Below are 13,278 nucleotides of genomic sequence, written 5' to 3' on the forward strand. Positions count from 1 at the left end.
CAGTCCTATTCGTGCGGAAGAAAGACGGGTCGTTACGGATGTGTATCGACTATCGACAGTTGAATAAGTCTACTATAAAGAACAAGTATCCACTTCCAAGAATTGATGACCTTTTTGACCAACTCCAGGGTGCCAAGTATTTCTCTAAGATTGATTTACGTTCAGGGTATCATCAGGTGAGGGTTAGGGAGAAGGATATTCCAAAGACGGCCTTCCGGACAAGATATGGGCACTTTGAGTTCTTGGTGATGTCGTTCGGGCTAACAAATGCCCCAGCAGCTTTTATGGATCTCATGAATACTATATTCAGGCCCTATCTTGATGTGTTCGTGATTGTATTCATTGATGACATTCTAGTGTATTCTCGTTCGGAGGTGGAACATGCGGGCCACTTGCGGATAGTATTACAGACGCTTCAGGATCGTAAGTTATATGCTAAGCTCTCCAAATGTGAATTCTGGCTGAACTCAGTAGCATTCCTTGGCCATGTGATATCTGATGAGGGTATTAGTGTCGACACTCAGAAGATCGATGCAGTAAAGAATTGGCCGAGACCTACAACACCATCAGAAGTCCGCAGCTTCCTAGGGCTAGCAGGATATTATAGGCGGTTTGTAGAAGGATTTTCCTCTATATCATCACCATTGACTAAGTTAACACAAAAAGCTACCAAATTCCAGTGGTCTGACACTTGTGAACGTAGTTTTCAGGAGTTGAAGAATCGATTGACATCTGCACCAGTGCTCACTCTTCCTGAAGGAACAGAAGGTTATGTGGTATATTGTGATGCCTCAGGTATAGGTTTGGGGTGCGTATTGATGCAGCGTGGGAATGTGATTGCTTATGCATCAAGACAATTGAAGAAGCATGAAAAGAATTATCCAACCCATGATTTGGAATTGGCTGCAGTAATATATGCTTTGAAGATATGGCGGCACTACTTATACGGCGTCCATGTTGACATCTACACAGATCACAAGAGTTTACAATACATCTTCAAGCAGAAAGAGTTGAATTTGAGGCAGCGTAGGTGGCTTGAATTATTGAAAGACTACGACGTCGAGATATTGTATCATCCCGGTAAAGCCAATGTTGTGGCAGATGCTCTCAGCCGTAAATCAATGGGAAGCTTAGTACATATTGAGGCAGGTAGATGGGGGTTGATTAAAGAGCTTCATCAGCTAGCCAATATGAGAATCAGATTGTTAGACTCTGATGACGGAGGTGTTACTGTACAGAATACATCAGAATCATCTTTGGTAGCCGAGGTAAAAGCACGACAATATGAAGATCCTATCTTAGTACGATTAAGAGAAAGCATTCAACAGTGTAAAAGTATGGCTTTTAGGATCGGAAAAGATGGGGCACTGAGATACCAGAGCCGATTGTGTGTGCCTAATGTGGCAGGGTTGCGAGAGAAGATTATGAATGAGATTCATCAATCCCGATATTCCATCCATCCCGGCTCGACAAAGATGTATCATGATGTCAAGGAGCAGTATTGGTGGGATAATATGAAGAAGTCTATTGCTGAATTTGTAGCCCAGTGTCCCAATTGTCAACAAGTAAAGATAGAACATCAGAAACCCGGTGGATTGCTTCAAAATATAGAGATTCCGACCTGGAAGTGGGAGGTGATTAATATGGACTTCATTATTGGATTACCTCGCTCTTATCATAAGTTTGACTCCATCTGGGTGATAATTGATCGACTTACAAAATGTGCCCATTTTCTGCCAGTGAAGACAACTTACGCGGCTGAAGATTATGCAAAGTTGTATATCAAGGAGATTGTTAGGCTTCATGGTGTGCCCATATCTATTATATCAGACCGAGGAGCTCAATTTACGGCTAACTTTTGGAGGTCTTTCCAGAAGGGTTTAGGCACACAAGTAAATCTCAGCACTGCATTTCATCCGCAGACTGACGGACAGGCTGAACGTACCATTCAGACACTGGAAGATATGCTACGAGCATGTGTTCTAGATTTTAAGGGGAATTGGGATGATCATCTTCCACTCATAGAATTCGCCTATAACAATAGCTACCATTCCAGTATTAAAATGGCCCCATACGAGGCACTATACGGGAGGAGATGTAGATCACCAGTTGGATGGTTCGAAGTCGGTGAAACAGAATTATATGGGCCAGATTTGATTCACCAAGCTATTGAGAAGGTGAAAGTGATACAGGAGCGATTGAGGACGGCACAAAGCAGGCAAAAATCTTATTCTGATGTCCGACGTCGTGATCTAGAGTTTGAGGTTGGTGATTGGGTTTTCCTGAGGATCTCACCAATGAAGGGTATTATGCATTTTGGGAAGAAAGGTAAGCTGAGTCCAAGGTATATCGGGCCGTATAAAATTCTTCGACGGATTGGACAGGTTGCTTATGAGTTAGAATTGCCATCCGAATTGGAATTTGTCCACCCGGTATTCCATGTATCTATGTTGAGAAAATGTATTGGAGACCCTTCTCGAGTCGTCCCTATCAAAGATGTACAAGTTACAGAGGACCTATCATATGAAGAAGTGCCAGTGGCGATATTAGATCGGCAAGTCCGCAAGCTGAGAACAAAAGATGTAGCTTCCGTCAAAGTATTGTGGAGGAACAAAAATATGGAAGAAATGACATGGGAAGCAGAAAAGGAGATGAAGTCAAAATACCCTTACTTATTCCAGAATGAAGATAACAAGGATGCTGGTGGAAGACAGGATACATTGGAAGAAGAAACGGCTCTATGAGGTAAGCAATAATTTGAGAATACTCCTCCTTAATACAAAATGGTGATATGTAGATAATGTAAATACGCATAATGCTTTGTGTAGACTTGTGAAACCATATGTTGGGCTTAATTACTTGCAAGTTTTGCTAGTGACCATTTTATAGGGGAAAATTGATCGGAAATTTCCATTGGAATCCACGATGATTTAAACTCCCCATAAACCCTTACATTCGAGGACGAATGTTCCTAAGGGGGGGAGGGTGTTACAACCCATATCCACATGTGTTAGTTCATGCCATATATTAGTTAACATAAATCCAAGAAGGAATTATCTTTGAGATGATAATAAGTCAATCCTATTGGTCTTAAGTGATACAAGAGTGTATAAGGGTGATTAACCAGTATTAGAAGTTAAACGAATCAAGGATGTTGTAACTCGTATTTTCAGGTAATCTAGCGGTGATTAATACACTCAAGAGGTCATTTATTAAGGTATTTTAATCATATAATATCCGTATCATAAGTCTTGAAGTCAAACGAGTTATGAAACAAAAGTCGACAAAAGTTGTCGCAACTTAGGTTCATAATTTTACTTAAACATTAGGTCAAATGTTTCTAATCTTTTCTCATAATTTACAAGGAATTACGGGGTGATATACCAACAAAATTAAAGATCTATGAGTCTAGTTTCCAACGCATTAAACCGTTCATCGATACGATCTCGGAGTAGAGAGATATTCGCGTTTTCGCGAGACTGCGCCAAGCACCTCTCTATGGGGCCCACTAAGTCGGTTTAAGATATTTGGACCTATATAGGATGACTACAACCCGTTTTAAGTCATTTCTTTTCACTATTTTCAGACCTTAGAACCCTAGGAACATCCTCTCAAGGTTCTCTCAAGATTCAAGACCCAAACAAAGGGCAAACAACACAAATCAAGTGTCGGGAATTCCGTGGCGCTAGTAAGTCTCTTGTTCTTCTTGTTGTTGCTCATTTTTGTGTCGTTCCAGCCCGTGTGGGAGGTTGTTTTAAAGGGTTTATGTTCTGTAAATACTCCCTCATGTTCTTAATATCAATCCTAGGTGATTTCAAGCCTTCTAAAGTGATTCTAGTGCCGAAAAACACTAATTGATCGCTAGTTTCATTTTTTTTGTTGTGTGGCAGCATTGGAGGGATATTTCATGGAAATTTAAGGTCAAATTGGAGTTGTTCTTTCTGTATAAAGGTAAGGAACCTCTTACTCTATATGTATTTAAGATTATCCAAGTTGCGGCTAAGCCATTGAAGCTAGAACTTGTGAGATATATATCGAAAGGTTTGGTAGTAATGTTATTGTTTTGTGGACTGTTTTGCGTTGTTGTTGGGCTGCGTATTTTACTACTATCTTGTGGAGTTTTGGAGGAGGAAGGGTGTGGGGAAACACCATATATATGTAGGGTTATGGGCTGATAGTTATTCGTAACATTTCCAGATTGTTTGACACGACTACGGTGGTCGTCGTATGTATGGAGTGATTAGGCTGTGTGTGGACTATATTGGGAGGCTTAATATGTTTATTATTGATGTTGTTTGGGCTGTTTGGTGACTATTTTGAATGGTGTGAGGTCATATATATAGGGGAGGTGCTGTCCGTTTCATCGTAAAATAGGTTGTGGTCGATACATAATAGTTATGACGCTTAAATGATAACGATAGTATCGTTTCTCTTATTGTAGACTAAGGAGTTTTGACAATTGCATAGCTTGAGATTGGGGAAGTATATACAAGGTATGTGAGGCTATCCCTTTCCTTCTTTTGCACGACTCCGATTGTACATAATGTAATGAACGAGCTTCCAAAGATACTCTACTCTTAGAAGCTAGCAGTACTTACATTGTTTTCCCTCTTATGGAACGATTGATGTTAATGTTGCTTCTCTTATTCTTATGTTATCAATGTTATTGGTACTTCCTGATTCTTATAAGGTTCATAGTGAAGAGTTAGTCCTAATAACGTGTACAGAGGATACCGACCTTACGTCACTCCGAAAGGTTTAGAATGTGATTCCATGAGTCGAGCATGCATTATATATATGTATCTATTTTACTCTACCGAGCCACGCTATAGTTGGCCGGGTACGACACCTATTGTGCAACCACTGATCAGTTGGGTTTTACCGAGCTCCACGTGGCCGGGTACGATTCTACCGAGCCTATTATGGCCGGGTACGATATGATGATGATGATGCCCACAGAGGCGAATGCTTTAAAGGTTTATGTATTTATACATATGTATCATGCATTTCATGTAAGTAGCCCTCAGAGGTACTAAGATGTTACAGGTGGTATATTCTTTATCCTTTGCTTACATTACTGATCGTATTTATGGTTCCTTGCCTTACATACTCAGTACTTTATTCGTACTGACGTCCTTTTATTTGTGGACGCTGCATGTCGTGCTGCAGGTCCTGATAGACAGACAGGTGCAGCTCCCCCACCACAGTAGACTGTCCAGTTCAGCGGTGATTGGCGAGATCCCTTCTCCGGACTTGCCTTGGTCTTGGTATGCAATTTTTGTTATAGACATTATGGGTATGTCGGGGCCCTGTTCCGGCTATGTTGCAACACTTATGTTCTTTTAGAGGCTCATAGACAAGTGTCGGCTCATGTATAGTTTGGTATGCCTTGTCGGCTAGTTTTTGTTGTATAGTCTTTCATAGTAGCGTGGTAGCTCATACCTTATATGTAGTTTCTTGATTGTCTGGTCATCCCCTGCTATGTATGTTCATGCCGTCATATTTTATTGCTGGTTGTCCATGATCTAGGTCTACCATTTATATTGATCTCTTTAGCCTTAAAAGATAATAATGAAGGTTAGATGAAATGTACGTTGGTGCTCGGCAAGTGTGGTCGGGTGCCAGTCATGGCCCTTCAGTTTGGGTCGTGACACTACTACAAACTAAAACCATACCTGTGATAATGGCATCGGATGCCTCAGCCTTATGCTTGGCTGGGAAAGCATAACATCGGGGCTGGGCCCCACCACTCTGAACTACATCCCTAGGACGGTCTCCTGTGGTTGGCCTCTACCTCTAGCGGCCTGACCTCCACCTATAACACCTCTACCTCCACCTCTACCTGTCTGACCCCTGCCCCTAGCTGGCTGTGCGGGCAGTGGAACACCCGGTTCCTGAACCATGGTACGAGAACCCTTATGCTGAGAATTACTTGATGCTCGAGGGCAAAATCTAGTAATGTGCCTCAGATCGCCACAAGTAAAACAAGTCCTCAACTGCGGGAACAACTGACCCTGAAACTGACCCTGACGGCCTGAGTAACCACCCTAAAAACTCAAGAGCGGAGGTGCACAAATAGGAGCTGGTGATGCACTCTAGGGTAGCTGATTTGAATACTGTATATGATAACCACAACCACCTGGAGAACTATGAGAAGTTTGAAGTGCTGAATGAAATGGCCTGGGAGGATGGCCTCTACCAAAAGAATCCCTGCCTCCAGACGAGGCACCATTGAACCTACCAGAATGACGAGGCTTCTTGTCAGACCCCTGACCGCTCCCCTGAGCTAGAACTATCTCCATCCGCTTGGCCCCATTGGCCGCTTCCTGAAAAGAAATCTCACTCCCTGTCTCCTTGGCCATCTGCAATCAAATAGTCTGAGAGAGTCCCTCAATGAACCTACTCACTCACTCACTCATTCTCTCTCTCTCTCTTTCTCTCTCTCTCTCTCTCTTTCTCTCGGTGGGGAGTATAAGAAGAGCATGACAAGCCAAACCAACAAACCTAGTCTTATACTGGGTGACACTCATAGAACCCTGCTGGACGCGCTCAAACTGCCTCCGATAATTCTCTCTCCTGGTGATAGGGAGAAACTTCTCCAGAAATAGCTGAGAGAACTGATCCCAAGTTAGAGCTGGTGACCCAGCTGGTCTAGCCAAACAATAATCTCTCCACCACTTCTTGGCGGAACCTGATAGACGAAAAGTAGCAAAGTCTACCCCATTGGTCTCCACTACCCGCATGTTTCGCAAACCTCGTGACAGCTGTCCAAGTAATCCTGGGGATCCTCTGAAGATGTACCACCATAGGTGGTAGTAAAAAGCTTGGTGAACCTTTCCAGCCTCTACAAGGCATCAACATACATAACTGACCCATCACCGGTCTGTGCCACAACACCCGGTGGAACTACCCCAACTGGCTGAGCTGCTGGAGTCTGAAACTAGGGAACCATCTGCTCCGGAGTGCGAGTAGTAGAAGTCTGGGATCCCTCTCCTGCTTGAGAGATAGTTGGTGCTACAGGGAATATGTCTGCTTGAGTGACGCTCTCCATAAGGCCCACTAGACGGACCAGAGCATCCTGAAGTACCGGGGTGGCGATGAACCCCTCTGGAACCTGAGCTGGCCCTGCTGGAACTGTCTGGGTCGGAATCTCGTCCTCAAACTCTACCTGAGGCTCCGTCATTGGTGCTGCTGCTCGAGCTCTAGGCTGAGCCTTGCCTCTGCCTCGGCCTCTAGCACGACCTCGGCCTCTAGCATGGCCTCGATCTCTTGTACGGCCTCGGCCTCTACCCCTCGTAGGAGTTGCCACTGGGGGATCGGGCTACTGGTTAGCTAATGATGCGGTACGTGTTCTTAGCATCTGTGAAAGAACAAAGTGGAAGTTCAATTAGCATCTGTGAAAGAATAGATGTGAAATTTTTCCTAAACTCTGTAGCCTCTTGGGACAAGCACAGACGTCTCCGAATCGATCTCTGATACTAACTTGTCACGACACGAATTTTTCCACCTTCGGGAGTCGTAGTGGCGCCTACTCGTGAAAGCTAGGTAAGCCGACAGTTACAGTTTTACCACTATTATTATTAATTTAACAAGAATAGATAATAACTAAAAAATAAAATAATTATGAAATACGGAAGTGATATAGCAAACCAACATTTCTAATACATAGCTACCCTGAAGATCTGGTGTCACAATCCACGAACGACTAAGATTTACTACAAATATAAGTCTGAAAGAAGTACAATTGTTCTCAAAATAGACGAGACAGAAGAAACTAAAACGGGGAAAGGGGACTTCAGGCTCTGCGAACACCACCAGATCTACCTTGGTCTCCCTGGACTGAAGGCCGTAACCTCGAATCTACTCACAGGATCCGGCATCGAGATCTGCACAAAAGTGCAAAGTGCAGTATCAATACAACCATCCCTATGTACTGATAAGTGTCGAGCCTAACCTCGACGAAGTAGTGCTGAGGCTAGGACACGACAACCATATTAACCTGTGTAGTTAATCATATACGAATGAAACAATAATAACAGGAAATAACAAATAAAGATAGGAAGGGGAAACATGCTGCGGGGGATATCAAATTCTAGCAGTAATTTAATAGAGAAGCATAATGAACACCATATTTGTATCAGTAGGAATAAGGAATCTGTAACACGTGCACGACATCACACTTCGTGCTTTTACTCTCATTCTCACCATAAGAAATAACAGAAATGGAACGGTATCGTCCTTCATGCATTAACTTTCATAATCATGGCACAACATCACCCTTCGTGCATTAGCTCTTAAATCATGACACGGCATCACCCTTCGTGCATTAACACTCACAATATCATGCACGGAATCACCCTTCGTGCATTAACACTCACTCACAATATCATGAACGGCATCACCCTTCGTGCTTTACACTCTTCCTCACCCAAACAATAGAAACAATACATACCGGTAAGGGAATTAACAATAGAAACAAATACAACCCAACAAGGAAATCAAAAATAGAAACAACTACATCCCGTCAAGGGAATCAACTATAACCAATCTCGTTCTAATAGTTAATTCACAAAATAAATCTCAACTTGAGACAATACTCAATAATGGTCATTTAACAAGAAATTATCATAAGTCTCGTTCAACAGTGATAATCATCAATTAAGCATGGACAATACATAATAAGAGTCACAACAATCATGGGATAAGACTCACAGGCATACCTGAAACTAACGTGTACATACTCGTTACCACACCTATACACCGTACTCAACACTAACACGTAGCAAATAAGACCACAACACCTATTTCCTCAAGCTAAGGTTAGACCAAACACTTACCTCAATTCCACGGACAAAATCAAGCCTCAATTACCGATTTACTTCTCGGTTCCACTTCCAATCCACTTGTATCTAGTCATAATTTACTTAATAACATCAATAAATACTAAACAAACCAATTCTAATGCATGAATATAGATTTCCCAATGTTTTCCCAAAAGTCAAAAACCTACCCCGGGCCAGCTTGGTCAAAACTCGAAGTTCAAACCAAAACTCGATTACCCACTCACCCACGAACTCAAATATGCAATTGGTTTTGAAATCCAACCTCAATTTGAGGTCCAAATCCCCAAAATTTGAAAATCCTAATTTCTACCCAAGAACACCCAATTTCTTATGAAAAACCCTAGATTTTGAAGTGAAATCATGTAAAAAGATGAATTAGATTGAAGGAGATGAGTTAGAAATCACTTACCTATGATTTGGAGAAGTTTGGGTCTTTGAAAAACCGCCTAGGGATGTTTAGGGTTTTGTTATTTTTGAAATAAAATAAAATAATGAAAAGTCATGTATATATATGTACGCCTCAAGTCCCTGCCACCGCTGTCAGTGGAAAAATGGGCGCTGCAGTGGAACCTGGCCCCTGGCCACCACTATCAGCAGAAAAATGGACGTTGCAGCAGAACCTGGTCCCTACCCACTATTGTCAGCGAATTTCCAGCGCTGTCATAGAACCTGGTTCAGAGACCTGCGATTCTGCAACTTTTCAGGTCCAGGTATTTTTCTAAGTTTCAAAACACTCTGTGGCCTATTGAAACTCACCTGAGCCCCCGGGGCTTCAAACCAAACATGCACGCAAGTCTAAAAAATCATACGGACTTGTTGTGCGATCAAATCAAAAAAATAACACCTAAAACTACGAATTTAACCTCAAAACTCATGATTTTCTCAAGAACACTTCAAATTCACTAGTTCTCAAACATACGTCTGAATCACGTCAAATGAACTCCGATTTCCACCAAATTTCACAAATAGTACTTAAACATTATAACAAACCTATACCCGGCCCCGGAACTAAAATTACGGGCCCGATACTAACGAGTTCAAACATTAATTTATTTCTTTATTTCCTTAAAAATCCAGCATAACAATTTTCTTCAAAAATTTATTTCTAAGGCTAGGGACCTCGGAGTTCAATTCCGGGCATACGCCCAAGTCCCATATTTTACTGCGAACCTCCCGGGACCGTCAGAACGCGGATCCGGGTCCGTTCACTCAAAATGTTGACCAAAGTCAACTAAAAATAAAATATTAACTCTCAAAAATTATTGATTCATATATTTCCACATAAAATCTTTTCGTATTCACACCCGCACTGAGCATGCAAATCGAGGTGAACAAAATTAAAATGTTTCTAAGGCTAATGAGCCCGGAATGATATCTTATGTCATAACATGACCCTTTGGGTCATCACAGAAGATCCGCTTCAGGACCAGCTGCCCCAGTGTGAACTGTGTGGCTTTGAGCCTTTTGTTGAAAGCTCTGGACATTCTGTTTTGGTAAAATTGACTATGACATAATGCATTCATTCTTTTCCTGTCAATAAGAGATAATTGTTCATAGCGACTCTGTATCCACTCTACATCACTGAGTTCTGCTTCTTGTATAATTCTCAAAGAAGGAATTTCGACCTCGGTAGGAATGACAGCTTCAATACCGTAAACCAGCATATAGGGAGTTGCTTCAGTTGATGTGCGGACTGTAGTACGATATCCCAATAAGGTAAATGGTAATTTCTCGTGCCATTGCTTGTGGTTGTCTACCATTTTCCTTAGAATTTTCTTGATGTTCTTGTTAGCAGCCTCCATGGCTCCATTCATTTGAGGTCTGTATGTTGTGGAATTCTTATGCCTGATTTTGAAGGTTTTACACATAGCTTTTATTAATTCAGTATTGAGGTTGTCGGTGTTGTCGGTGATAATAGATTCTGGTACCCCCAAATTGACAAACAATACGGTCCCTGACAAAATCTGTGATGACTTTCTTGGTTACAACCTTGTAAGATGCAGCCTCAACCCATTTTGTGAAGTAGTCTATGACCACTAAAATGAACCTATGCCAATTCGAAGCGGCAGTCTCGATCGGACTGATGACATCCATTCCTTAAGCGGGAAAAGGCCAAGGTGCACTTATTGCATTGAGTTTATTTGGTGGTACCCGTATCATATCTGTATGTATTTGGCACTTATGACACTTTTGGACATACCTGATGCAATTCGTTTCCATAGTCATCCAAAAATATCATGCTCTCAATATTTTCTTGGCTAAAACAAAACCGTTCATGTGTGGTCCACAAGTTCCGACATATATCTTTTTGAGCAGTTTGGAAACTTCCTTAGCATCAACGCACAGTAATAATCCTAGGTCTGGAGTCCTTCTGTACAAAATTCCTTCATGGAAGAAATGATTGGATAATCTTCAGAGTGTGCGTTTCTGAGTATGGTTTGCATTCTCCAGGTATTCTCCTTTTGCCAAGTATTCCTTGATATTGTGGAACCACATATTCTCCATTTTTTCTTCAACATGAGCACAATAGGCTGGCTTATTATGGGTTGTTACTGGAATAGGGTCGATGATATTCTTATCCGGGTGCTGTATCATGGAAGACAAAGTAGCCAGTGCATCTCCGAACTCGTTCTGGATTCTCGGAATATGTTTGAATTCTATCTTTGTGAACCTCTTCATCAACTCTTGCACGTAATACAAATATGGAAATATTTTGGTATTCTTGGTAGCCCACTCTACTAGAACCTGATGTACCAGATGGTCTAAATCACCAATTACCAGCAATTCCTGGATATTCATGTCAATGGCCAAATTGAGCCCCATGGTGCAAGCCTCGTATTCTGCCATATTGTTGGTGCACGGAAACCTGAGCTTCGCGGATACCGGATAATGCTGACCTGTCTCTGACACCAAAATAGATCCAATATCCACTCCTTTGAAATTCGCAGCCCCATCAAAGAACATTCTCCAACCATCATAGGTTTTGATGATATTTTCTCATACAAATGATACTTCTTCATCGGGAAAATACATTTTCAGTGGTTCGTATTCTCCTCCTATAGGATTTTCTGCAAGATAATCTGCTAATGCATGCCCCTTGATCGCCTTTTGGGTCACATAGACAATATCAAATTCACTCAACAGTATATGCTATTTTGCTAGTTTCCCTGTAGGCATGGGTTTCTGAAAAGTGTATTTTAGAGGATCCATCCTTGATATGAGGTATGTAGTGTAGGCACGGAAGTAGTGCCTCAATTTCTAAGCTATCCATGTCAGGGTGCAGCAGGTGCATTCCAGCAAGGAATACTGTTCTTCATAGGGTGTGAACTTCTTACTCAGATAGTATATGGCCTGCACTTTTCTCCTCATTTCATCGTGTTGTCCCAGGACACAACCGAAAGCTCCATCTAATACAGACGGATAGAGTAGTAGAGGTCTCCCAGGTTCCGGCGGGACCAGGACTAGAGGTATGGACAATTATTCCTTGATTTTGTCAAAAGCTTTTTGGTAGTCTACAGTCCAACTTGTTGCGATATCTTTCTTCAGCATTTTGAAAATTGGCTCACAGATCACGGTCGATTGCATGAAGTGACTGATGTAATTGAGATGCCCCAGGAAGCTCACCATATCTTTCTTGCTCTTCGGAGGTGGCAAATCTTGGATAGCTTTGACCTTTGAAGGGTCTAGTTCAATCCCTCGGCGACTGACGATGAAACCTAGTAGTTTTCCAGCAGGGACTCCAAAGGCACACTTTGCAGGATTCAGTTTCAGATTGTACCTTCGAAGCCGATTAAAGAATTTCCTTAAGTCTGCTATATGATCTGTGCTTCTTCTGGATTTGATAATGATGTCGTCTACGTACACCTCTATTTGTTTGTGAATCATGCCATGGAAAATAGTCATCATAACTCTCATATAAGTGGTTCCAGCATTCTTCAGACCAAACAACATCATTTTATAATAATACATCACTCACTGAGTAATAAAGGTTGTTTTCTCGGCATCTTCTTCATCCATCCAGATCTGATAGTATCCCGCGAATCGATCCAAAAAGGAATGGAGTTCATGCTTGGCATAATTGTCATTTAGTATGCGTATATTGGGCAACGGGAAATCATCTTTGGAACTTGCTTTATTTAAATCCCGATAGTCGACACATATTCTGACCTTCCCATCCTTCTTCAGAACTGGCACGACGTTAGCCAACCAAGTAGGGTATTCAACCACTTTGAGAACCTTAGCTTTGATCTATTTGGTGACTTCCTCTTTGATTTTCAGACTCATATCCGGGTTGAACTTTCTGAGTTTCTACTTTATAGGTGGACACATCGGATTGGTAGGTAGTTTATGAGCCACTATAGACATTCTCAAACCAGTCATATCATCATAAGACCACGCAAAAAATATCTTCATACTCCTTCAGGAAATGGGCGTA

At 41.9% G+C, this 13,278-nt stretch overlaps 2 protein-coding genes across 2 annotated transcripts; both read right to left on the reverse strand.

Annotated features, from left to right (window-relative positions):
• Positions 1 to 10,219: 10,219 nt before the first annotated feature.
• Positions 10,220 to 10,645, reverse strand: LOC138877714 (uncharacterized). The gene has a single exon (XM_070157342.1). It carries the CDS (start codon positions 10,643 to 10,645, stop codon positions 10,220 to 10,222), a length of 426 nt encoding a protein of 141 aa, XP_070013443.1.
• Positions 10,646 to 11,255: 610 nt separating this feature from the next.
• LOC138877715 (uncharacterized) lies at positions 11,256 to 11,807 on the reverse strand. Its single transcript, XM_070157344.1, has one exon. The coding sequence runs from the start codon at positions 11,805 to 11,807 to the stop codon at positions 11,256 to 11,258; it is 552 nt and encodes a 183-aa protein (XP_070013445.1).
• Positions 11,808 to 13,278: the final 1,471 nt, after the last annotated feature.

This window comes from Nicotiana sylvestris, chromosome 9, assembly GCF_000393655.2.
Source record: "Nicotiana sylvestris chromosome 9, ASM39365v2, whole genome shotgun sequence".
Taxonomy (NCBI): Eukaryota; Viridiplantae; Streptophyta; class Magnoliopsida; order Solanales; family Solanaceae; genus Nicotiana; species Nicotiana sylvestris.

Coding starts and splice junctions, on each gene's coding strand:
- LOC138877714 (XM_070157342.1), bottom strand. CDS start 10,645: ATGGAGGCTGCTAACAAGAACATCAAGAAAATTCTAAGGAAAATGGTA.
- LOC138877715 (XM_070157344.1), bottom strand. CDS start 11,807: ATGTTCTTTGATGGGGCTGCGAATTTCAAAGGAGTGGATATTGGATCT.